The 27324-nt window shown below is 36.4% G+C and overlaps 1 protein-coding gene across 1 annotated transcript in view; it reads left to right on the top strand.

The window, feature by feature from the left end:
• LOC145694826 (dynein beta chain, ciliary-like) overlaps positions 1–27324 on the top strand; it is a 614922-nt gene that overhangs the window by 240473 nt on the left and 347125 nt on the right. The window contains exons 21-25 of the mRNA XM_081771484.1: positions 3887–4109; positions 9599–9765; positions 21685–21850; positions 26100–26223; positions 27067–27215. Coding sequence (XP_081627610.1) covers positions 3887–4109; positions 9599–9765; positions 21685–21850; positions 26100–26223; positions 27067–27215 — 829 coding nt within the window. The remainder of the gene's footprint in view (positions 1–3886; positions 4110–9598; positions 9766–21684; positions 21851–26099; positions 26224–27066; positions 27216–27324) is intronic.

The raw sequence follows: 27324 nt of genomic DNA, 5'->3' as shown, positions 1-27324 counted from the left end.
CCTCTCAGTAACCTGCACTAAAATTTCCAAAGCAGGTTCACTGACCTGAGTACCACATCTTGCCCACTTTGTCCAAGAGGGGGATGGTTTGTTTCTAACTTTTCTACCGAAAAGCATTTGTCTGGAATGGTGTTTCGGAGACAATAAAATAAAGAAAATATACTAGTAGAGAGAGAGAGAAAGCAGGAAGGAGGGAGTGTACCAATTATTCCTTCCTCTAAATTTTCCTTCGCCTTCTACAAGAGAATGACTGTGCATTTTTTTTTTAATTTCCATTTTCTGCCTAGTCCTTCTAGAAAGCGAGGAAGGGCTGGAGGATGTGAGAAAAAAACCTGTAGGATTTCAGAAATCTCTTGTTTGTCTTGGTTGGTAACAATATTGTTTCTTCATAAACTAGGCATTCCTGATGCTCCCATGCAAAACGCCATTCTGTTACATAGACATTTTTGCATGCTATAAGCATATATCTTAAATAAAAAAAAAAAATAGAATATGTTCTTAAGCAATAATATATGCTTTAACCTTTGAAATATGCATTTATATGCACTATAAAACTTCTAAGTCGAACTGTATTATTGTTGTTAAAAGCCCCTACCAAATCTAACAGAGATGCATATAAGCAAATAAAATATACATTTGCATAAAAATCCGATGTCTACTCATTACCAACCTTGTAAGTAGTATGGAAGCACAATGCAGAGCATGCATCACTGTGTGTGGTGATCACAAGAACCTTGTAAGGACCACCTGAGGAGACATCATGAATCGCAGTGGCTTCAGCGTTGACTTTGAATAAAAGTGTCATTTTTTTTCTAATCATGTGTTTCTTTGTATTGCTTCCTGTATCATACTTTCTATGTATGGTTCAAGTTCCACCAATCTATGCCACTTCGAGCATACAGAACTTACTTTCGCAAGTGACATAGCACGCGGAATTTACTTTTGTTCTAAGAATTGCACAACAGTGTATACCTAGGTACATATACTAGCAGAAGTGTCCGGGTCACGTGAGGAAGAATAACGTTTAATGAATAAAGTCTCAGAAATTTCAGTGTTATACGAAATAACTTCTATCCTCCTTTAAAAACGGAAAAGCTGGAATACGTGTTTGCTCATTCTTATTGAGGAGCTTGTAATCAATAATTCATGTCTCTGAGTTAAGTGATTCCTCACATTCAGTATTATGTGCTTATAAGATCTGAAGTTAGGAGTTACTGTTTCTTTTTTCATGAGCAAAGTGTTTGCACCCTGGATTTCACACCTCCACAGGGGAGGAAAAGATAATTTTGGGCGGCTAACTCGAAATGAAATCTCCCAGTATTACTTCACGTCGCACGATTTTGCCCTTTAAGCTAAAGAAAACAGTGGCGTTGAGAATTAATGAAATGCTGGAATGAAGTAAGTGGGAGGAAACTAGAGAACCACGAGAAAGTCCACATACACGGTACTTCTGTGCCACAAAGCCCACTTGGCACCATCTGGGATCTAATCAGAGTCCTGACACACCAAGGGTGAAAGCTGTGCCACTGAGTCACAGCGGACCCGGGGCTAGGTCGAGTCCACTTTACGTTCATAGTTTCGTAGTACATAAACGTTACGATAATGAAGCCTTCGAAATACATTAAACAATTAGCTCGATTTTGATTGTGAAGTTATAGTAATAGTTTGTGTAAATTTAAAACTGATTACAAAATGAATCCGTAATTTTATTAGGTGAATATAAAATATACTCTCAACACAAAACAAAACTGTCTGAAATTGTCATGAAAAAAATAGTGTTGAACGAGAAAAATAAAGTGTGAAGTGTATTTATCTCACAGTGAACTGCTTTGATACCAAGTGGTCTAACTCAAAATTTAAATTTTCCAAGAGTGAATGTTCAATATTTCATGAACAATCCATATTTCTTTTATGTTGGGAACCAAAATTGTTTTATTTAGTGTTTAAAAATCTCTTTTTAAAAATACCTATCTATAGAAGTGAAAGGTACGTGTACTAGTTCTTATCATGAACCTTCGTGGATATGGTTTTGGTCAGTTAATGTTGGTGCTACATATTTGAGAGTGTCCACTTCGACGAAGTATTAGTTGGCATTTTAACGTATTCATAATTTGAAGTATTACGGTCACGGGAAATTTCCATCTATTTAGTTTTACCTGCATTTATTTATAAACCCATGTCCCTGCAGACGTTTAATAATAATAACAATAATAATAATAATAATAATAATAATAATAATAATAATAATAATAATAATAATAATAATAATAATAATCTATTATATAAAAGAGAACGCACAAATCCTTTGTTACCTCATCACGCTAATACGGCTGAATCAATTTCTTTTATTTTTGGGGGGTTATTAGGATTTGGACCCTAGATGGTTTTTATCATATCACTTTAATTTTTAATTACCAGTGTCTTGAGATAATTGACCATTCAAGTGTCCATAACGTACAAATCCTTTGTTAGTTCATCATAGGTAAAAATAAACGTATTTATATGCAACCCGCATGACCGTGTCACTCGGCGGGTTAACATAAATGACAGGCGATATAATGTTAACATTTACTGCAATCTACTATGGTTTTTATCATATCACTTGAAAGCGAAAAAGTAAAAATTATCTAAGTAACAAAGTTTATTGCGTTCCGGGGTGACCGCAGCGAAGCGGGGCGGGTTAACATAAATGACAGGCGATATAATGTTAACATTTACTGCAATCTTCTATGGTTTTTATCATATCACTTGAAAGCGAAAAAGTAAAAATTATCTAAGTAACAAAGTTTATTGCGTTCCGGGGTGACCGCAGCGAAGCGGGGTGAACGCTGCTAGTCTATTATATAAAAGAGCACGCACAAATCCTTTGTTCCCTCATCACGCTAATACGGCTGAACCAATTTCTTTTATTTTTGGGGGGTTATTAGGATTTGGACCCTAGATGGTTTTTATCATATCACTTTAATTTTTAATTACCAGTGTCTTGAGATAATTGACCATTCAAGTGTCCATAACGTACAAATCCTTTGTTAGTTCATCATAGGTAAAAATAAACGTATTTATATGCAACCCGCATGACCGTGTCACTCGGCGGGTTAACATAAATGACAGGCGATATAATGTTAACATTTACTGCAATCTACTATGGTTTTTATCATATCACTTGAAAGCGAAAAAGTAAAAATTATCTAAGTAACAAAGTTTATTGCGTTCCGGGGTGACCGCAGCGAAGCGGGGCGGGTTAACATAAATGACAGGCGATATAATGTTAACATTTACTGCAATCTTCTATGGTTTTTATCATATCACTTGAAAGCGAAAAAGTAAAAATTATCTAAGTAACAAAGTTTATTGCGTTCCGGGGTGACCGCAGCGAAGCGGGGTGAACGCTGCTAATAATAATAATAATAATAATAATAATAATAATAATAATAATAATAATAATAATAATAATAATAATAATAACTTCTGCATTTCTTTCTTTATTCCTCGTCATTTTCTATTAGATTATCATCATCAGCATACGCTATAACCTGGAGAGTGGCATTCAGCTCTAGGCCCTGGTTCTTATCTTTAATTCTAGTTATAGCGTATTTCAGAATAATACTATATAATAATTGTTTTCGGACGACTTGGACTTTACTTTGAGTTTCATTTAAACACATCTTTATTAATCTAAGTGGTTTTCTTTTGGAATATCAAATTTGGTAAAAAAATAGTGTACAATGTTTCCCTTTTAAGCGATTGAAATGTTGTTTTCTGAAATCAGTAAATAACCGATATATCGAGGTGTATTTTTTAAGATTTGTAGAAAGGTAAAAATGTCGATATCTCTTTTCATTTTTTTACTTACTGTGAATATATAACGAAATTCTGTATTTTTCAGTTTGACCGAACTTGACGAATTTATAAAAAGAGCAGATGTTATATTACAACTGGAAGTAGTGGAAGATGATTATGATACTTTAGTGAGTGTTGTAAAGATACTTAAAGAATTGCGGGATCGACAAGTTGCTACAGATAATATGTTTGATCCCATAAGGGAAACAATTGAATTGCTGAGTTTATATAATCAATCACTGCCTGACGAAATATTAGAATTGTTGCAGGTGAGTACAAAAATAGGCTAAGTTTCACTAAAATCAGAAATGTTTATAACATGTTTTTAAAAAATATTTAAATATTTCTTATTTCTTATTATACAATCAAACTTGACATAATACTTCTTTCAGAAATCTTATGTTGCCTAAAACAGTTAATGATATTACTAAGGATGTTATAAAATAGAGGATCTGTCCATATGTATATTCATCCTATTAATTCAACGAAGTCAAAAAAACAATTGAGCATCGGCACATCTGATTGGTTATTCTCGTTTCCGCCATGTATGTTGGCTCAAACATTGGAATCTTAGTGGGTGGAGCGGACAGAGTGGGGGTGGCGAAACTGTGACGCATGGCTTAACGATTTTGTTGGACATGCAGACCCTCTATTTTATAACTTCCTTGGATACTCTAAGGATTTTAGTAATATTGTTTCGAGTTACATATTTTAGTTATATATATTTAGTTGTTCAAAAATTAAGACAAAAGCTTAAATAAGAATACACACAGACGAATTTCTCCGTGGCTTCCCCTCTTTATGATTCTTTGCTAAGAGCCTAATCAATCCTCTTGAGATTAAGATATTTCGAATTTCTATTGAACGATTACTCCTGGCCACAACTACAGGGAGGTACACCCGTCTGTATCCCGAAATCTCTAACACCCGTCTTAAATATCGACATTTTGTCTTCGGGTATGAAACAGACATTCATTATCAGACATTAGGTGGGTGGGTGGGTTAAAACGAGGCCCAACAGGATGCAAACGTCTGGAAAAAATGAAATAAAATTTTTGAGTTTTACGTCCCACAGTTATGCCGGTTAGGCTAAAGGAGACGGTGATGATGAGTAATGAATGAAATGGTGGAATGAAGAAAGTGGGAGGAAACGGGAGAACCCCGAGAAAACCCACGCACACGGTGTTTGTCCACCACAAAGTTCACTTGGCGGGAGCAGGGTTTGAACCCGAGACCCCTAGCACCAGAGGTGAACGCTCTACCACTGAGCCACCGCGGCCCTGCAAACGTCTGGAGTTGCAATAATTCATAATAAGATCATTCAATATCTGACAGCAATAATAAACAAAATATACTAAATCAATAAATTTGGCAACAATAACTAAATATACTATATTTTGCCTCAGACACATTTGAATATAGAACTGATAGTAGTATTGTACGTAGTGTTGTATACATCTATACATAAAGAAATAAGCAACTCAAATTTGTATCACTAAATACGGTTTGTGGTGGACAAGGAGCCTCGGCAGGGATGCTTCAGTTTGTTTCTATGGGAGATTAAAATCTGAAAAATGTGTGAAGGGGAAAATTTGCCTTATCCCCACAGTAATTCGCATCGTGATAACAGCTTCTACCGTCTAAACATCACGAGATCGGACTCTCCCCTGTTCGTTTGTCATGTAGAAGTGCTTTCTTTCCGGGACAAACTAATTCGTGTACGAACAGTTAGAATTCAACATAATTGTGTTACCTGCGCAAAGATCGTTCAGTGTTGACCAAAACTTTCTGGTGCAAAATACGAGGGCTATCCAGAAAGTAGATTACGTTTTGGAATAAAAAATCAACAAAGTATAGGAAACAAATTTTATTATATACAGATGAAAGCCACACACAAATACTACTTTTCGACATAGTCACCATTCAAATTAAGGCATTTATCGTAGCGATGTACGAGCTTGGAAATTCCTTCGTCGAAAAATTCGGCCGCCTGCGACTTCAACCACTTCGTTACCTCTTCTTGCAGCTGTTCGTCGTCATCAAAACGCTGCATAGCCAGCCACTTCTTCATTGCTGGGAATAGGTGGAAGTCGCTCGGTGCCAGGTCGGGACTGTACGGCGGATGAGGAAACAACTCCCACTGAAAAGATTCAAGAACTTCACGCGTGACATTTGCCGTGTGGGGCCGGGCGTTGTCGTGAATCAACAAGATCTTAGAGCTCAACATTCCTCTGCGCTTGTTTTGAATTGCTCTTCTGAGGTTTTGCAGAGTTTGGCAATACCTTTGAGCGTTTATTGTAGTGCCTCTTTCCAGGAAGTCCACCAAAATCACACCTTTTCTGTCCCAAAAAACAGTCGCCATCATCTTCCTTGCCGACATTGTTTGCATGCATTTCTTGGGTTTTTGGGGAGAACCTGTGTGCCCCCACTGCATTGATTGCAATTTCGTTTCACAGTTCACGTGTTTCACCCATGTTTCGTCACCAGTAACGATGCGATCGAGTAAAGAGTCACCATCCTTATTGTAGGCGTCCAAAAAGTGCAACGCTGCAGCCATTCGCTGATTTTTGTGGTCCTCTGTCAAGATTTTTGGAATCCATCTTGCACAAAACTTGTGGTAACCAAGCTTTTCGCTGATGATTTCGTGCAACAAACTTCGCGAAATTTGTGGAAAACTCAAAGAAAGTTCCGTTATTGTGAACTTTCGATTTTCACGGACTTTAACATCGACTTTTTCGACAAGTTCGGCAGTCACTTTGCTGGGTCTCCCAGTTCGATCTTCGTCGTGAACATTGGTTCGGCCATTTTTAAATCTTATGACCCACTGTCGCACTCCACCTTCAGTGATAATGTTGTCCCCATACACTTCACACAGCTGCCGATAGATTTCTATCGGTTTACAGTTTTTTGCTGTCAGAAACCTTATTACTGCACGCACCTCGCAGCTCGCGGGATTTTCAATTAACGCAGACATTTCAAACCGTCACAGTATCTTAACGGAGCACAGCACGAACCTCTCACTAGCACGGCTAGATGCCGACTGAGCTGCGCAACGCTCTGACCCCAAGATGGCCGCGCTAGCCCCGCCCCTAGCGGACACAGACGAAAACGTAATCTACTTTCTGGATAGCCCTCGTATTAATGAATTAATGTAGCACTACATTACGTCTGCAGGACAGACTTTCTGCATAATTTCTTTTGAATATCCACGATTCTTTGCGACTGATTTTGCGCACGCTCAGTAGTGCGAGCAAAAATGGTGGCAGATAGTGTATATGTTGCTGTGGAACAGGGCGTATAATGAAATACATCTTGAGGAAATACATCTTAAATTTTATGTAGTCTGTAATGAACAGAATGATGAACAAGCATTGTCATGGGCAAAAGCGATCGAATGGTGTCAACACTTCAGTGAATGGTGGAAGTTCAGAGCAAATGAACTACACGGTCACTTTCGGACAACTGTAGTCACCCAGGTAAATATCGCGGATGTTGAGCAAATTATCCATGAATACTGCGGACAGTGCGTGATACAGCGCTTAGAATTAATATCAATGTTGACAGTGTGTAGGCAATGATTCACAAGCATTTAGTCTCTCGTAAGGTGTGTGCAAAATGAGTGCCCTGGTATTTGACATTCGATAAGAAGGCGATAATCTATATGGATTTGTTTGGAGAAGAATATCAAAATTAATGCCCAGTATTACTTAAAAATCCTTCACGCTGCTGTACGTGGGGCCATTTGAAAGAAAAGACCTTGAATGCTGTCAAAATACATAAGTGTTCTCCATGCCATTGGCAGGTCACGGACGACCCATTTGACTCAAACAACACTGGTCAAAATGCACTGGGAAATTTTACTATAGTCTTTACCGTTCAAATTTAACCTCCAGTAATTTCCGTTTATCTGGGCCCCTTGATAGCATTTGGATGGGATGCACTTTCTGACAGATGAGAGTCTCAAGAATGTTGTCTTACAGTCAGAATTGCTATTCCACAAGGTCAGGCGTTTGGAGGTCACTCACACTTTCTCGTATATTCGGTTTACGTTTTTTCACGAGTTTCACTGATATATGGGCAAAAAGCAGTTTGTATCATCACTAAAGACGTCAGCGAGCAGAGTTAAAGCTGGACGAAGCACTAAATCCTTGGTCATGTCATGCTTAGCAGAAGGAAGACCTGTCGCTGGATCATGAAGTACGACTGTCGCATATGAAGCAAGAAATGAGGTTGGTGTTCCTGGGGGTGCCTCGGGGGAGTGTGGCACTCCGTCATCCAAATCAGTGGGAACTGAGGGGTGCTTAGCTGTTAATATAGAAGCGGATGAGTCAATTGATGTCAATTGAGGGAAGTCGGTGTCTGCAGTAAGCAGGGGTGTTGGCACTTGTTGGGACGTAGCGTCGGAATTTGTAGCACTAACAGAGGACGTCAAGGGCACAGGTCATTCGGGTCCATGGCGTGCAGTTTTTGTAACTTGACGCAGGTCTGTCATTACAGGGACCGGACAGGACGTCGCCGCTGTTAACACATGGAAATAAGGTGACCGAGTGATTCACAAACGTGGCAAGTTTGTAACTGTCCTGGATAGAAGACGTTGTCTTTAATACTGTCGAAATGTAATCGAGTAGGAACATGTTTTTTTTAACGTTATCGAAAAAATCTTGTTACCATTATAAAGGCGTGTAGGGAACACAGTTCTCCAGACTTCATACTCAACATTTAATTTCACCATAATTACATAATACCTGAGACACTTGTTCATTAGGATAATCGAATGGCAAGTCCATAATTTTAACTCTCGTGAGATTGACTTGCGCGTCCATAATATACACATCACTGACAGATTGATCGAAATGGGTAAAACCTAATTTGTCTGGAGCCTTAGACATAAACTTTTCGTAACTATCATTATTTTTGAATTGAATAAACATGCAATATTCTTCGTTATGGAGCTGTATGTCGGAATGTCGGAAAAATGCGCACATAACCATGCATGTAATTCAGCGTATCGTGCGTGTGGTTTTGTTAAAACCAAATTTTACACCATTCCTGCGAAGTTCTTGCATAGTACCACTAACACTGGAGCCACAAAACACTACCAAAACTTGTAAAACCTTGTTCAGTTATAGTAGTATATCGAATAGAGGTCGATGCTCGCATAAAATTTCACTGTTCTCGGAGCTTAACTATCAATGTCTACTCCCGGCAACAGCCAGTCAGCGGCCACCGCGGGGTCACTGAGAAAATAGCAACATTCTAGATGCCATTTAGTAGCTCCAAGTTCAGATCCCATCGGCATGGGAGATAACAAGGAATTAAAAATAAAATATCCAAAATGACTTAGGTTAAATTAGGTCGAACCCATAGCATTTGGGATTGAGAAAGCAGCTGACCCATTTGAAATGATTTTTGGAATATAGTACCCACAAGCTATGTTTTTATTATGCCACTTTTACTAAGAGCATAGTTTAGAGGAGTAGGCTGTTTCAAAATATGCCGAAAGTGAGACTATCTTATGAATATTATCATTATACTTCATTGAAATGCATATCCGAAATTGGAAGGGGTTTTAATTTTTCCATAAACCTATTGCCCCGTGTTAAGAATGGGCATTTCAGTTGTATTAATTAATTAATTAATTAATTAATAATAATAATAATAATAATAATAATAATAATAATAATAATGACATTCTTGTCACGTTACTTGTAGATAATGCTGATTTAAAATAAATGTTTTTTCTTTCTTGCACTAATAGGATCTACCGGATAAATGGAGTAACACAAAGAAACTCGGTGTAGTTGCAAAGAACGAAATTGCACCATTGGTGGCTATTGAGATACAAAGAATTCGAACTAAAGTGGGCGATTTTGAGTATCGTCAGATGATGTTCAGAGATGAATTCCTAAAATCAGCTATATTCAGGTAAGTGCACTGACGTTATTTGATTACTTTCATACCCACTGGATTGTTAGGTGTTGCTCTGTTTTATGGACATCCAGACCCATCCCTTTCCTCCTCGAACTAACAACAGGTGGTAATTGAAGGGGGAAAATTCCCAGGCACCTCTGAACACTTCCTCCGGAACCTCGTTCTTTTTGTGCTTTCTAGGGGGCGGAACTTGGTAATGACATCAAACTTTCTGACATATTAGAAATAAACTAATTTGTCCAACATTGTCAAACTTGTTGTTCATTAATGTTAATGGCCCATCGTTAGATAAGGTCAAAGCAGACGAGCTAATTATTTCTTGGCTGAAGGATAGACATCATTCAGCTACGGATGAAAAAGTTCTGGAGGCCTACAGGAAAGAAACCCGATTTCAGATTCGTTCTAAGGCGACAAATTACGAATTACGGAAAATGTATACTTGTATAACTAATTGCTTACTTGTGTTATTCAACTTTCTATTTAATTTTTAACAATTATCTCTTCTAGTTTGTGTATGATACTACTTTTTTAAAACTTGAATGTAACCTACTTTGAATAAATATTCATAATAATTGCAGTTATGCATAGTTGTAACTCAAATTTAACGTGGTGTTTCAGTGGTTATGGCATATTTTATTATGAGCATATTTTATGTAGACGCTCTCACAGAGGGTACCTAAGCACCTTTATACGCTGTGTACATTAGAAATACTGATTTTTCAAGTCTTTTTTTGAGAAAAGTACTGCGACCTAAGAAATCATAACCTTTTCCATATTCTACAGGGATATTTTCCTGCCAGTAAGTTTTTTTAACTCCCCCCCCACATAGAAGTGCTTCAATCTCCACACTGACTAACACTTTATTACGAAGTAACTAAGTAAAAAGTAACTAACTCACTCTATGGCCTATGGAACCGGTAGATTTAATGCTACGTTCACAAAAGCTCTCAAATGACTTCTATCCTCAGCCAACTGGATCAAGTTTCTACTTTGTACTTCTATTTCTGCGAGAACCATATTAATATTATCTTCTCATCTCCGCCTAGGGTTCCTAGGAGGGTCCTCCCTTCCTAATGACCGTTTTCCGATTTGATTTCCAGTTAAAACTTCGAAAGCGTTCCTGCTTCCTTCCTTTCTGCTACATGACCTGCCTACCTGAGCCTACTAGAATTGATGATCCTAGCAATGTTTGGTAAACGGTATAAATTATGCAGTTCCTCGTTACTAAGTTTCCGCGATTCCCCATTCCCGTTCCTCTTGGGTTCAAATATTCGTCTCAGGATCTTGTTCTCAGAGTAAGCGACCATGTTTCGCAATCATATAGAACAATAGGCATGACTATACTTTTATATCAGAGATGCAAATAAGCAACAAAATTTTACTCACCCAAGAAAAAAGCTACTACCCCACATCCCACAATATTGTAATCTTTTACTTACCTAGGTATGATATTAAATACTCGCCCGCACCGATGACCCACTCGCCCCGGGCGAATGGTTATTTGCATCCATGTTTTATATATTTTAAGCTTCAAATTCCTCAACAGTATTCGCGATGACAAAAGATTTTGGACTGAATAATAAGAATTCCCTGCTTTTAATCGAAATTCGAAATCGATGTCTTCGTGAGTATGATTTCGGTCTGTTCATATTGATCCTAGATATTTGAAAATCTAGGATAGACTTTGTCTAAATATCATTTGATATTTAGACGCATCCATAATTTGTAGTATTACGATCCCGACGAACTCCCATATATTTAATTTTCTCTGTATTTACTTCCAAACCCATATCCCTGCAAACGTTCAATATGACTTCTATATTTCTTTGTATCGTTCTCCTATTATTCCCTAATATATTGACATCATCAACATACTCCATAAGCTGGTAAATATCATTCAGCTCTATGCCCTGGTTGTTGTCTAGCATACCCCAGAACAAAGTTTAATAATGGTGACAACGAAGCTCCTTGTTTCAGGTCCTTCTCAGCATGAAAGCTCGTGGATAGAATTTTCCTACTCATACTTTTGGGATTTATTTAAACATACCTTAATTGATCTAACTAGCTTTCTCGGTATTTCAAATTTAGTAAGAATGTTGTACAATGAATGTTGTACAAGATATGAGGTCAGTTTTGCATTTGGTTTGCTCGCCCGTCTATCACTCTGTATATTTCATAAAGAAAAATAACTATTGGCAAACGGACTTCAGATTCGAAATTTTTAACTTCATGACTTATCTGTCAGTTCGTGTATTTAACTCCCTAAATCTCAGTATGAAATGTGATATATATATACAGATAGATAGATAGATACTGTAAATGGACTTCAGATTCAGAATGAGCTTACTCCATTACTATGGTTATCTTTCATGTCACGACCTTACAGTTGGCCCAATGAGGAAGGTGACTCATGAGAAATGAAAGACAAGACATTGGAGATTGGTAGGTTAAAATACCTATTCAAAATAGACACCTCGTGAGCCAATACATGCATTGAAGCGGTTGTAGAATGTGGTGAAGCACTCTTAGTATTCCTTTCTAGAATTCCGTCCAAAATTGCTATCGAAGTCTTGTGGATGTCTGGAATGGTGTCAACGCTAGCTTCAGATTCAGAAATAGCCAGAAATCGCATGGAGTCAAATCTAGAGAATATGGGAGTACTGGAGCTTTACGATAATTTTTTTTTGTTTGGCTAAAAGCTACAGTAGTATCCTGCTCTTGTTGTGCACGGGTGCATTGTTGTGCAACAGAGATGAGTCTTATAGCAATATTTAAGTCAAACTCCATGAGTAAAGACAACAGACGTTGCTAAACACCCGTTTAAGATTCGAATTCACAGTGTGACAGTTTGAAAGAAATTCCTTGCCAATGATGCCTTTGGACTCAAAGAAAACGTGAACAGATTTTTGAATCTGTTCTTCTGTATGTACACTTTCTTCGTTTTGGAGAACTCTGAACCTTCAATTCCGAGCTTTAACTTTATGAGCGATTCGTACTTCGAACACTATGCATCATTACATATTACAACGCTTGGCGTCAATCCTCAATCCACATTGGTTGTCTGTCTCATGTTTCTGCAGTGTTCAAATCTGCAATGTTTTTCGTCACTGAGTGTGTAAGTGGCAAATGCCACGCACAGACCTTTCGTTTGCTCAAATTTTTCATTAGAATTAGACAATGAACTTCGGAATCTTCGTTCACCGAAGAGTCCTGCAGGTGCATAACGATCCTTATGCACAATTTCTGTTACTGTTTGGACATTTTCCTCAGTTTGCACAGTGACTGCTCATCTTGGGTCGTGAATCGTCTTCAATATTGTCCTCAGTGGTGTTATTTTAATTTGTTAAGAGCGGTTCTGTATATATATATATATATATATATATATATATATATATATATATATATATATAGATATAGATAGATAGATAGATAGATAGATAGATAGATAGATAGATAAATAGATAGATAGATAGATAGTAGATAGATGGTGATCAGAAAAATGGAAACACCTGAACGAAATTGCAACTTACCAGATTAATATGGTGTCGGGCCACCTTTCGCCTTCAGAACAGCCTTCATGCGACGTGAGATGGAGGCATAGAGGTCGTGAATGTTAGCAAGTGGAATTTTACACCATTCCTCGTGCAGGGCATCGGCCAGTTCTCTGAGAGAGGATGGAGGTGGAAATCGTCGCCGGAGTCGTGTTTCGAAGACGGACCGCAGATGTTCACTTATGTTGAGATCTGGGGATTGGGCGGGCCAGGGGAGGTGTTGAACTTCATCCCGATGTTCCTCAAACCACGCTGCAACAACGTCAGCTGTGTGAATGGGTGCATTATCATCCTGGAAGATGGCGTCATTGTCCGGGAACAACATCCGGACCATAGGATGCAAGTGGTCTTCTAAAATTGCGATATGATCGGTGGCAGTGATTCGTCCGCTAAGTGTGACCACAAGACCCAATGAAAACCATGATATGGCGGCCCACAGCATCACCGAGCCGCCGCTATGTTTCACAGTTGGGCGGAGACACTGCAGAGCATAAGCTTCTTTGGGCGTTCTCCACACATAAACACGGCCCGTGGTTGAGAATAGGGTGAAGGATGACTCATCAGACCATATCACACGTTTCCAGTCCTCAACGGTCCAAGTTGCATGGTCGCGGCACCATTTGCGGCGAGCGAAAGCGTTATGGTCCCTGATGAGCGGTTTGGCCCGTGCAACACGACCCCGTAAGTTCATGTCATGTAATTCGCGGCGGACTGTGATTGCCGAAACAGGGTTGGGGAGATGCTGATTGAGTTCCTCCGTCACTTGCTCCGCAGTGAACGACGGTTCTGCGTCACAATGCGCTTTAATAACCGGCGTGACCTGTCACTCATGATTTTCTTCCGCCCACTGTTCCGCTTCCCCGATGTGGTTTTCCCGTGTGTTGTGTAGGCCGTCATCACCTTCGACACTGTCCCACGCGACACACCTAACACAGTAGCCACTGCCGTCACACTCACTCCACATAACCGCGCACCAACAATTTACCCTCTGAAAATCTGAGAGGTCTCCCATTTTACACTACCTCCGTCTGCTGCAGCAACTGGACACTGCTGTTCCACTGCGCCTGACGTAGTATGGAGACCGACCTAACACACCACCACCAGCGGTCCGGCGCTGCGGGCGCCACGACACCACTGCCAACCCATACATCTGACGTGTTGCCAACTACAGGTGTGTGTGTGTGTGTGTGTAGAGAGAAAGAGAGAGGGAGAGATTTAGATAGATATACAGAGATATAGGAAATAAACCATAGAAGGTAGACAAAAGCAAATTTTTAGTGGATACCTAAAAATTAACGAAATTAGGTAGCACTGCAAATATCTTGGAAAGGAATTATCCAAGAATAGACGTTGTCAAAAAGAATTGGAAAAGATCTTATTCCAGCAGGAATCATACGGCTCGATTATTTCCTTATTTTGATAGTTAAAACACAGTGCGTTTCTGACATCTTCAGAAATTCAATTTTACAGTATATTTTATGACTGTAACAAATTTTCTTTCGCCTAAGCCATAATTATCTTACTTATTTGTAAACAACCCTGCTTTTTCTGTCGTGGAGTCTGTGTGACCCCAACTGGGAGTCAGTTTGCTAATAGTTATGAAGAATTTTTAAAATATATTACTGAGACTTTCTGACAATTAACCTCGTGTAAAATGAATTCAAAATAGTTCGTACTTGTTTGTTGATGGCAGTGGCGGATCTACCCGGGGCTGGGTTGCCCAGGCCTCTTCAAAGTTTTGAACGTCAAAAACAATTAAAGCTACTATTTATATATATTTTTCAAATTAAAATGGTTTGCGTAAACTCATGATATACCTTTCATAGACTGGAATCTGGTCCCCCCAATTTTACCCCCTAGATCCGTCACTGGTTGATGGTGCTAAGGGACTAGAGCGATTTGTCTGTTGCAAGGGGGAAAGTACTAGGAAAAGACAATTTATAAATTTGTGATTCTAACTTTTCTTTTACTCTAATAATCACAGAATGTTTCCAAATAAGGATGATGGGAGAACGTTTTTCTTCTTTCAGCGTGTGTATGTGTGTTAGTTTACCACCAAATCGACCAAGTGACCGTACCTCAGTTAGGCAAGTTAGATATCTTCACCGGTAAATCCAAGGTATATTCATTTGTAGGTAGCACAGTCCTACCCTCTACATTATCACTGGAAAATTGCGGAGTGACGTAACTTTGTGACTCGCAAATTTATCATTGATAATCTAGAAGATGGGACTGTGTTCTCTATGAATGAATATACCTTGCATCAACTGGTGAAGTTATTTGATAGAATTAGGAATACGCGCATCCAGAATCTGATGCATGCAAAGTAAACAGAAAGTTTGGTTGTGTATAACAGACCTTAGTTGATCGCAATTTCTTCCAATCTGAGAAGAAAACAATAAGAATTTCTTCATTTACCAGTGTGACCGCTGTTATCGTCTCTCCCTGTAAGCAATCATTGTAGTGTAGTGTATGCCTAATTGGTTTTCCAAACAATTAGTTTTTCGGATGAAATTATTTGTTCTTCTTTATTATGTCTGAACCTAAGAGACCTCGAACTGTTATAACAGACAAAAATATTAGCTCTGTACTGTGGAGAAGAATCTGGCTCAGAACCTTGTGATGAAACTTTCAAAACATTTGTTCATAAGTGGAAGGAACATTACTATGGAAAATTATTTTACAAGTGTTGAACTTGCTCAGTTCCTGCTAACTCAGAATCTCACTCTCGTTGCAACCATGAAGAACAAACGTGAAATCCCGGACTTTATGCAACCTAGTAAATCTCGTAGTCCATTGATATCTGTCTTCGGATTCAACGGAGACCTAACGATCGTAAGTTATGCACCTAAGAGAAGCAAAGCTGTGATTTTGCTCAGCACGCAGCGTCATGATACCGCTGTATCTGACACAGGTAAGAAAAAGCCAGATATAACAAGACCAATGGGGCGGTGGATAAATTTGACCAAATGGTGAGAGAATTCACAAGAAAACGGCAAACAAGAAGGTGGCCGCATCTATAATTTTCAAAATTCAAAATCCAGATTTATGAAATAAACTCAATGCGAGGCGTAAAATTTTAACCAGTCTTGTCGAGGACATGGTAAAGCCTCACATGCAGCGAAGATGAGAGATGTCAGCACGGTTACCCAAATCAGTGACTGAAGCAATGAAACACTTTGGAATCTCCAAAAGTGAAAGGACTTCAACAATTTCAGCGTCATCTGCAAACAGAGGAAAGCGTTGTTATCTTTGTGATAGGAAGAAGGACAGAAAAAGTAGACTAGTTTGTGAAAAATGCAACAAACATTTTTGTGCAGAGCACCAAGCAGTTATTTGTTGCAACATGTAAATAAACGTGAAAAAAACTGAGTTCTCTTGTAATAATGAGAAATAGGTTGAAATGTACCAAATGTGAAATTATGTTTTGAGCATTAATAAAGATTAAATTGTAAAACAGAAGAGGATTTGCTTTTTAAATAAATATTAAGCGAAATAATAAATTCTTAGGTTAGGTTAGGTTAGGTTAGTGGTCATTGTAAATGGTAACAGTAAATTGTTAGTCGTGAGTTTCAATATAAATACAATCTACGATATTAGGTTAGGTTAAGTTAGTTGTGATTGTAAATTGTTATAGTAAATTGTTAGTAGTCATTTTCAATATAGATACAGTCTAAGATGGTCATTATAAATTGTAATATTAAATTGTTAGTAGTCATTTTCAATATAGATACAGTCTAAGATGGTCATTATAAATTGTAATATTGAATTGTTAGTGGTAATTTTCAATATAGATACAGTCTACGATATTGGGGTCTGTGAGACCCCACGACATATATTGAAGAGTACATGGGATGTACAGGATATGATGGAGCAATAATTCCATCGTATGCTGTGCAGTGATGCAAATTCTTCTCACTCTTACATAAAATGTCAAATGTATCTCCACGAAGAAGAAGCAAAGTACAGCTCTACTTACTTCTCCAGAATATGTGCAACAGTTTTGCACGAAACGAAAGTTATAAACGGAGGGATCTGGTAAAGCCTGCTCGAAGACGAAAAGCATCAGGAATACAAAAATAAATAGGCCCGTACCTTCAAGTGTTACATATGCTACGTGATTATGATAATCATTAGAATGAATCCGAGAACAATGTACCGTTTGCTTTTGCAAGTGTTTATTTTAAAGAAAATAAGTCAAACCATTCTAAGATGAATCTATACGTGTAAGGTAGTATGTAATATATATGAAAATTAGTAGTTTTTGTATTATTACAACGCTGAAGGAGTTTTAGCTTACCCTTATCACCCACCCTAAAGAATTGTTCCACTTATTTTCTTTTACTATGAAGTTATGTTTTCTTTTTTTTACAAATTATACAGAAAAGAATATAATTTAAGAATATACATGAACATTAATGTAATTAATGTAAACAATGTTGATACAGTGAAATACCCAAATAGTCCCGGGAGAAACCCAAATAGCACAGTGATTTTCACTAGTCTCGAATTCTGCCACTTTTATTTTAAATTCGTTTCCTGAATTTCCATGATTTAATAGGTTCTTTATTTTTTAATATGTTGTACTATAATAATGTACGTAGATTATGGGCTAATTATTTAAACTCTAAAGTGCGTCATTTTTTTGGAAATTTTCAGTTTTCCCTTACTATACTCAAATAGCTTCGTTCTTCCCTATTTCAACTGGACAGACAGTGTATTATCTCTCTGTAGGCTTTTGCGTTCATCCGCATGCATGTAATGCTTTGTATCTCAATAATGGTAATAACTATTGACTAACGAACTTTGGACTCGGAATTAGAATCATTAATTTAGTCGGACATATGAAATACCACTTGACACTTTGATATTTGAATAACCTCTATTCACCTGCCAGTTATGACCGTAATAACTTCGCTTCTTTGTAACATTCGGTATCTCAGGAAAACAGAAAGCACTCCAGAAAATAGAATTCGCATTCCAAATCAGACCAAGATGACACATTACAGAATGAATTAGTAGTGAAAATACCATTACAAGAATTTAGTTGAGCTGCGAAGCAAAATATTATGCAGTATTAGACGATATGACACTATCATTGTTTTTCATACGTAATTTTCCAACTATTTTGTGGTGTATTTTCAGTGTTAAGGTTTTGATAGTTTAAATACTCTCTTCTTTATTATTTCTTCTCATACATCCAGTAATAATTTTAAAACGTCTGGTTAATGGGCACCCATCTAACGTATTTAAAATCCTTGTAGGTGCACTAGGCAAAATTATGATGGGGAAATGTTATTTCAACTAACGATCAAAGATTTAGATATAAAGTATATAATTCTTACAGGAACAACACTTTTGAGTCAATACCTTACCTCTAGAAAAGAGGGTATTACATAGACATAGACATAACATTAACATATTCTACGAGTGTAACAATATTGAATACATTTTACTGTTACTCACATTAACTCACAATCACTGTGATGTATTCACCTCCACTATCTATGACCTACCAACGTTCAGGTCAGGCTCACAACCAGCCACAGAGGTTTAGGGGGGCCATGAATATGTTAGGCGGGAATGTCATTAAAAATTACCTTTCAAATAGCTAAATTGTGTTTTTTGTATTAATAATAGCATTTTGTGTTAACATCTGGAGGGGCCACGAAAAGTTTAGGGGGGAACAGGCCTCCTAGCTCCCCTCTGATTACGGGCCTGGTTCAGGTAGCAGTTCAATAGAACTGTTTTGGTTTTGACCAGTGGCGAATCCAGAAATTGTTTTTAAGGGGGACTGGAACAAAATAATTTAGAAAGACAATGGAACTCATTTTTGCTACTCAAATTTGATAGTAATATATAATACACTTGCATATAGTTAAAAATAGTTCATCAAACTTAATAAAGACATCAGTTTAAGTTTGTTAAAGCAAATCCTGAGATCGGTTCACTTATGAGGTGATCCAGAAAAGGAATATACACATTGATCTTGAAATATTCATGTGGGGAATGTGCTTCTACATTTGAGCGGTGAGTTTGGCGTTTTACAGTCCTAGGAAATGTGATATCCACATCATGAGAAATAGTAACCTTTTCGACCTTATTAAAGAATTTACTGTAATGATCACTGCCAAAACGATACTCATTGAGTAAGCATTGATGAAGCTCCCCGGTAGGATTTTGAAGCTGACGAGACAAAGTAACAGTCAGTCCAAGAATTGTATCCACGATGTAGAGAGTAATGATGAAGTCGAACCTTAAAACAGCAAAAAGGAGAGCAGCAGATTTTTGTGATAGAACTTTTTGATTATCAGACTCTAAAAATGCCACAACTGCATTGTACATGTCAAGGAAGAAAATAAGGGCATCATGGCGTTCAATAAAGCGCGTTTCACAAAGGTCTTCAGTTTACTGTGCTTGTTTCCACGATTCACTTCATTAATAATACGTTTAATTTTTTTCAGTTCTTTGAGGTGAGTCCCTTATGAAGTTAACCACGTCTGATAAAGTCCCTAGCATATTCCTTATATTCTGCTCAGAGGTTGCATGTGTAAGGAACAGATTTAACTGATGACACAGTGAATGAATAAAGCTAGTGCCTGTAATTCTTTCAAACAAGCTTGTACCCTCTTAAACGTTCTTTCAAATGCAGCTCCAACGTCATATACTTGACCTCTCAAGTATGTCAAATCCAAACCCAACTTTTCAATTTTTTTTAAAGGGATAATTTTAGTGAGACTCTCATCAGTAACATTATCTGCTTCTATAAACCTTAAAAACATTTCTTTAATTTTAAAGTCTTCGATGTCTAAATATCTAACACAAAAACTCATTTGCTCAATTGTACTTGAATCCCGAGTTTTGTCTACAATCAATGAGAAAAAATTTGACAATTTTCGCAAATATCATTTTCCCACAACATTCTATATCATTTTTAATTGATTTGCTTAAAAATTTTGCATTTTGAGGAGCTGTGCTTAAATGGTTTTCCAAATGTTTATCTCCTGCATCAACTTTAAATCGCAGTAAAGCTCGAAATTTTCCCTCGTTTTTATGAGTTTCGTCATCTGATATTAGAAGTTCTCCATCATCACGTTGCGAGGGTACTGGAATGTTTTTCCTGCCACAGAGCATAATTGTCTTTATAATAGGTATGAGACTATTACGGTTTGTGGCTGTAGGTGTCTGTTTACAACTTAGTTCGAGATGGCCATCAGCATTCGTATTCAAACGACTAGCAGTTAATATCTAAATCCAAACACAAGAGGTAGCCTTGATCATCCATTTCCATAATTCAGAAGAAAATTTATTTATCGCTTCAACAAAATTCTCAATATTTTCTTCAGCAGATCATTCACACTGAAAATATTGAGAATTTTGCTGAAGCGATAAATAAGTAATGTGAATGACCTGAAATTCCTCTTGCTCTGATATGTTTTTTGGGGGGAGTCTTCAGCCCCAAAGCCCCCCTTTAAATCCGCTACTGGTTTTGACTGGAAGAAATCTGTTACCCGTTGGTCAAGAGAAGCTTTTCTGTGCTGTTCTTTCAGCAATTGCTTCATTCACGTACACTGCACAAATTGTTCTCGCAACTTCTGCTGCACTGGATCCTCGGTTAAACTCGAAGTTAATAACCACTTTCCTCAACTTGACATTCGATATTAGTTTGTCTGATATATATATATACAATAATATGATCGCAATCAAGAAAACCTGTGTTTCACAACACACAAACTCCAAACTACCATAAAACAACGGAATAACGATAAACAATCGCTTCATGCCACATTGTTGCCAATCCAAAAGAAAACCACACGAACTTATGCATCGACCTTTATATGGGACAATCAGAAATGTTTTTAGTAGCTAATATAATTTTATGTTATACAAACATCCCTTCGATAGCAAACGAAATTCGAACTTGCGATTTCGTCTTGCACTCTCGATGCAGTGGCTCATACCACTCGACTAAACACGTAGTTTTTGAGGGTTGAAAAATACTCGTTGCATCTTTTTTCTCATGTAACACCCCTAACTAGCAGGCAACACTTGGTTTCTTATCCTTGTCTGGTAGCTTCATCGCTTTGCTCTGTCTACACGCTGCGATTGAATAGTTTTAGCGTCTGGGAGCACTTTTCTGATGAACATTATACTAAAGACACATTTTTCGATGAATTATTCATATGTCCAATGAACACACTTTTTTGTTCCCAAATTGCAGAATATGAAAGTTTATTGCACTCTACTTTCACCTCTCTATTTGCTGAAATATTTAACGAAAGTCCTTACAGCGTACTTATGTTACTGTTGTGTTAAAAATGCCTTCACCATTTTCTCCTATATATGTATTATATTTCGGTAGGTATGATTGTGAAAAGCCATATCCTTCATTGGACGAGGCAAATCGTAATCAGTGTAATATGGAAGATGAAATGGATAAACTGAATGAAGCGGGAGATATATTTGAAGTTCCTGTGCCTGAGTTTAAACAACTGAAAATTTGTAGGAAAGATCTACGAAACCTGAAGGTAATACTTCATTATAATGTTGATCTATCAGCCAGAATATAAAAAGAATTCATTGTATACACGTTTTTTGTCAATAACGCCTAAATAATATAGTTTTACTCAAAAAATTACTCTCGCTTTAGGCCAAACGAAGTTAATTAAAATTTGTTGACTCGTTTCGAAAGTACCGACAATATAGTTTATAACTATACCTGTATTTCCTGGTGACTATGTATGAGGTATGCAAAATAAAGAAACTATTTATATTTAGACTATATAGTATGCAAACTACGGTAAACTCTACACCTATACTATACTTAATTGAATTTTGCTACACTTTCTCGAACGTTTTGAAAATAAATTAAACAATTTAGATAATATGTTAAGATTATTATTATTATTAAGTATTCTGGCTGTCGGCAGGTCCTGCAACTGATTAGATTATTTTCCCTCCTTGAGTTCGAGTCCGCACTTTTTTATTCACGGTTCTCATCTTCAGCTTCTACCTTTTACTCCCAATATTTTCTTCTATTTTTTTTTTTTTTAAAAAACTGTGTTATGATGAAATAACAAAATTTCTATAACCAATTATCTCTATTTTGATTTTTCTTCTGGTTTAACATTTTCATTAAATTTATAACGTCTTCCTGACCATTAAATTGATTGCATGTCCTATATTACATAAGAAAGAAAGAAACTGAAAGAAAGCTTGATTTGTAGCTTGAAAAAAATAACAAGTCAGTACTAAAATTGTCTGTCAAAAACTTGATCTAAAGAGACAATATGAGGATATTGGATATAACATTTTAAACACGCATATGTGCCGTAATTATCTTGAACTACAAATAATAAACGATAAGAACTAGAACATAAAGAAGAATGCAAAGTAATGACAAAGGAGCACGATTATCAAGAAGTGATTAAGAGTGAAGAAGTGATCATATATGTTTCAGTAATTCCTCCAAATAATTACTGTAATGTGGGATCCCTACAATATAGATTGTATATAAGGTATCCCATAAGTTCGAGCACATAGGCCATCTCGGTAATTATTGAAGACATGGAAAAATGGTAAGAGAGTAATGTTATTGGAAAGTATGTTTTCAATGTAAAATGTTGGAACTTTTGGAATTGGGCCAACCGTTTGGGCTCTACACTGATATAGTGCCCAATGGTAAAGAAAAAATGCAAGGTTGCCAAGTCTTTGTTGGACAAGAATGAAGGAAAAAGTATGTAGTTTGAAGTATTCTAGACCAAGGAGAATTGAATGGACGGCCACAATGAAGGATCACACGCGACGCCAATCCAAGGTAGTAGTGTCACCATCAGAAGGGGACAGGTACGAAAAAGAAATTGAATTTAATTTATTCACGACAAACTGATATTAAGGCAAAGTGATGTCAACGAGACGAGACAAGAGGACAATTGAATAAAATAAGAAAGGGTCTAAGTGCCAAAATTCAAAAACCAGAGAAAAGTCGATAAACATGAGTTATCACAATACAAGTTACACGGGTACTGCGACCATGTGAGTGCTTTAAAACAGAAGCAAGAACTTTTAAGCTATAAACCTTTTACAAATGTATTCTGCTTGGTACTAAGGCAACTTTTGAACGATACAACTCAACTCTACTTATTGTGGCTAGAATTTTTCACAAAGAATTAACGACACTTTTGTCGACAGCATTCCACGTTTTTTGTTTTAGATGGCGCGTCGAAGTCGTTGGAGAGTTTCACAATAGGCTTCTGAATTTATTGTTGGTCCTTACAATACAATATTGTTGCTTCTTAAAATAATACAAAATAAACTTAAATGCAAGAGAAGCTAAGTGTAATTTATTCATATTACGGCCGGTATTCAGAAGTTTTTTTTGAGGAGGCTAAGCCAGTGCTGTCCTCAGGATATTTTCAAGGAAACATACTTGAACTTTATGTGCTAGTGGTCTACAGTGCTATGTCATTTCGAGCTATATGACCATGCTGTTCATAAAATCATCGTTTGAGTACGGGTCATGGCCCCTTTCGATATAGTCCTTATATAAACGGCAAAACTGTACGCAGTGGCGTATTTAGAATTTTGTTACGGGGGTGGAGGCTATGCACAACACATGAATAAGCACTGATATTTTTTCTTTTGGATGCCGACAAATTTAAATGAAGTTTTGCATATAACAAATCTATTTCGGGGGGGGGGGGGAGATTTGAGGCCGATAGCCACCCCCAAAAATAAGCCACAGACTGTACGAATATTTTAAAGAAGGAAATAAATAATACTCTTGTGTTCATTTAAAAAGTAACGGAAGCTTTAGTAGCAGTGGTAGTTCGAGGGGAGACAGAGAACATTTCAATGACCTTCAAGAAACAAGAAATATCATAATAAAAACATCGTTTGGAGTTGAATGATGGCCATTAAACCTAAAAATATTTCAACACTTCAATACAACCGACAATTCGTAGATGTTTTCAGCATAATTTTCCGGAAAGTATAAACATTTCTTAAAAATAAATGATAACTCTTGGGGAAAATCTAAACACAATATTTAATATGAAAATTTCTGCTCTTTCAAATTGATTCAATTCAGTTTCTTTATAAAGTAGCTGTTTCTGAGAGGTTAGCCAAAATTCGAAAGATGGTACTTCTTCGTCTGCCATTTTTTCAAAATGGTGGCCATAGCACAATCCTGATTAACGGGAACTTCTAGTACAATGATGAAGAAGATAATTACAACAATCCTATGAAGAAGAACAGTGCATTATTGATTATGTCCACGAATACCATGTAAGCAAATTGTAATTTGGCTGGCCTATATAAGGCTTGAACTCAATTATAAATTAAAACATTGATAAATCAAATGGTGGGCACTGAACCTTCTTTTCCATTATTAGTAAATAAACATAAAGCTAGCACTATGTTATTACTACATGTCTAACTTTGGATTAATGTCTATTTTTCCCTTATAAGTATTTAATATATTGCAAATAACAACATTTCATTATTATTAATCGCGATTGACAAGTTTTGTAGTGCTAATAGAACCTATAATATAGACATAATTTAGTGACCATATATTTTGTTACATAATAAAATACTGAATAACCGTTCGAAATACCGAATAAGTTGTTTCTTTGATTAATATCTTTATACATTACTTTCTGTTCAAAAAATGAACGATTTTTTTAGTTGAACGCCCCTTGGTTTTACCTTTTAGGATAAAGGAGATGGATGATTGTGAATTTTTTGTGATCTGGTTTAATATATACGATTTAATTCCCTATATTGCGTAGTTGCAGTGTATTTATAATTTTCTTTTATCTGTGATACTTGACATCAGACATGAGACTTGAATCATTAATGTTCTTTGCAATAAAATGCAGATTCTTTACTTTAAAAATTTTTTTGGTAGACAGGATTCGAACCCATACTCAAAAAAACGTCTCCACATAGCTCTGTGACGCTAACCACCAAATCACGAAAGCATGACTTTAGATCTCCGTCGGTGTATATCTTACTTTCTTGGTGGTCCTATCTTCTACAAACATAAATCACCCTGTATCACCCAGTATGGTAAGAAATTATATGGTGCTTTAACTATCTATATATCAATTGCAATATGTCAATTACATATTTACTTGGTGACAACAGGTAAAGGATCTATTGATATCGTAAGATTACGGATATTACTCTGTGTCAGAATAGAGGGAAAATGAATTTCTGTGTAACCATAGATCTAAGGGACGTAAGGATATATGTTCAATTATTTGGACTTTGACACTGGAAGGAGTCCAGCTTTTTACGAACAATATGGTACATATTCTCGGATAGTACCTATGCTTTTTAAGTCTTGAAGTAGCTTATAGAACTTCCAAATATGTTTAATTTCTGACTATCATTCCATGTTAAATTTCTTTGTTTTGTTTACTATTTAACCATTCGCAGCGAGACACACGGGCAGGAAATTTCAGCAGCTTATACAAGTTAAAGCAGAGTCATTGTGTTCTTTCCTGTTCATTATTTTTTGAATGTATTGCAATTGATATTATAAGCGAGAAGATAAATATTAAATACTAAATTATTCATCTACCATTTCCTTAAAAATACAAGGTAATGAACATAACTGACATAGTTATCTTCACAACATTTTAAAAATAATGAATAAAATTCTACAGGTAAATACATGTATAACCATATTACATAATATGTTAAAATGATACTTTATGAAAACTAATTTTCCTGACATAAAATATATTTTTATTTATTTTTATGAAACAGCAACTATGGGATTTCATATATATTGTGAAATCTTGTATTGAGGATTGGAAGAAAACACTATGGGCAAAAGTTGATGTTGAATCCATGGATATTCAATGCAAAAATTTCACCAAAGATTTGCGAGGTATGTACAACAAGGCAGTAAAATATTATCACTTTTTAGTTTTTGTAATCTTCAGTGAGAACAAAAATAATATACATCCCTGTGTACATTTGAGGTTGAAGTCTATAAGTATATGGTCGCTTAAAACAAGGATTATTTTCTGTAATAAAGTCAATAAACTGCGCTTCGATAATTTGATTTATTAAATATATCTGAAATTTATAATAAAAATATATAGTAAAAAATAATCAAATATTATATTCAGGGAAAATATTATCTCTTCATATTAAGTTTAGAAGTGGGATCGTAAGAATACTTAATTCATCATTGTAGTAGATACCACCAATGAATAATATCACAAGTAACTCAAAATAGCAAATTTTCCTCTCATATGCCTTAATCACTCTATGTGATACTGGGCCTCATAATGTGAAAGATAAAATTTGAGGTATGGATGACTTTCATTCTTAAAGTTGAGTGAAAATAAAGTCAGTGTAGAAGTAGATGTGCAATCGACTGAAATGAGCTGAAGTTAAGAATCAGAGCGAAAAGATAGTGAGAGTAACACATGTTCTCATGAATGGGAAAGTAAGCTCTGTAATTGTGAACAAAGAAAATTGAATGAAGATGTTCATCCAATATTGTGTTAAGGAAAATTTATGTTCATTGAAAGTGGTAAATCATTTTGAAGTGCGCAAGAAAATCATTTTGGTAATATTATTAAAGGTATTTTGTAATTTTTCTAAGAAAATATATAAAATGTATCCGCTCAGAATTCAATAACATACATGTCAGGAGAGTAAACGATATTGTAAATTATATTATTCCTAAAATCTTTCTATTATTTTATTCGTTATCTTTCAGCATTGGACAAAGAAGTCCGCATATGGGATGTTTATACCGCTGTTCAGGACGAAATAAAGAATTTGATGACATCTCTGAAATCTGTTACGGAACTTCAGAATGAATCTGTGCGAGATCGTCACTGGGATGAGCTTGTAAAGGCTACAAAGGTATCTTTTTTTTGTATGCTTACGAATTTACTTTTGCGTTTTTATATTATTCATGGTCGTCAAATAAACATAAAACCAGTACCAAAAGGAATGCTACAAATTTGGTTTC

Source organism: Thermobia domestica, chromosome 9 (genome assembly GCF_964235325.1).
Source record: "Thermobia domestica chromosome 9, izTheDome1.hap1.1, whole genome shotgun sequence".
In the NCBI taxonomy this organism is placed as follows: domain Eukaryota; kingdom Metazoa; phylum Arthropoda; class Insecta; order Zygentoma; family Lepismatidae; genus Thermobia; species Thermobia domestica.
This window is presented reverse-complemented; position numbering and strand designations above follow the sequence as displayed.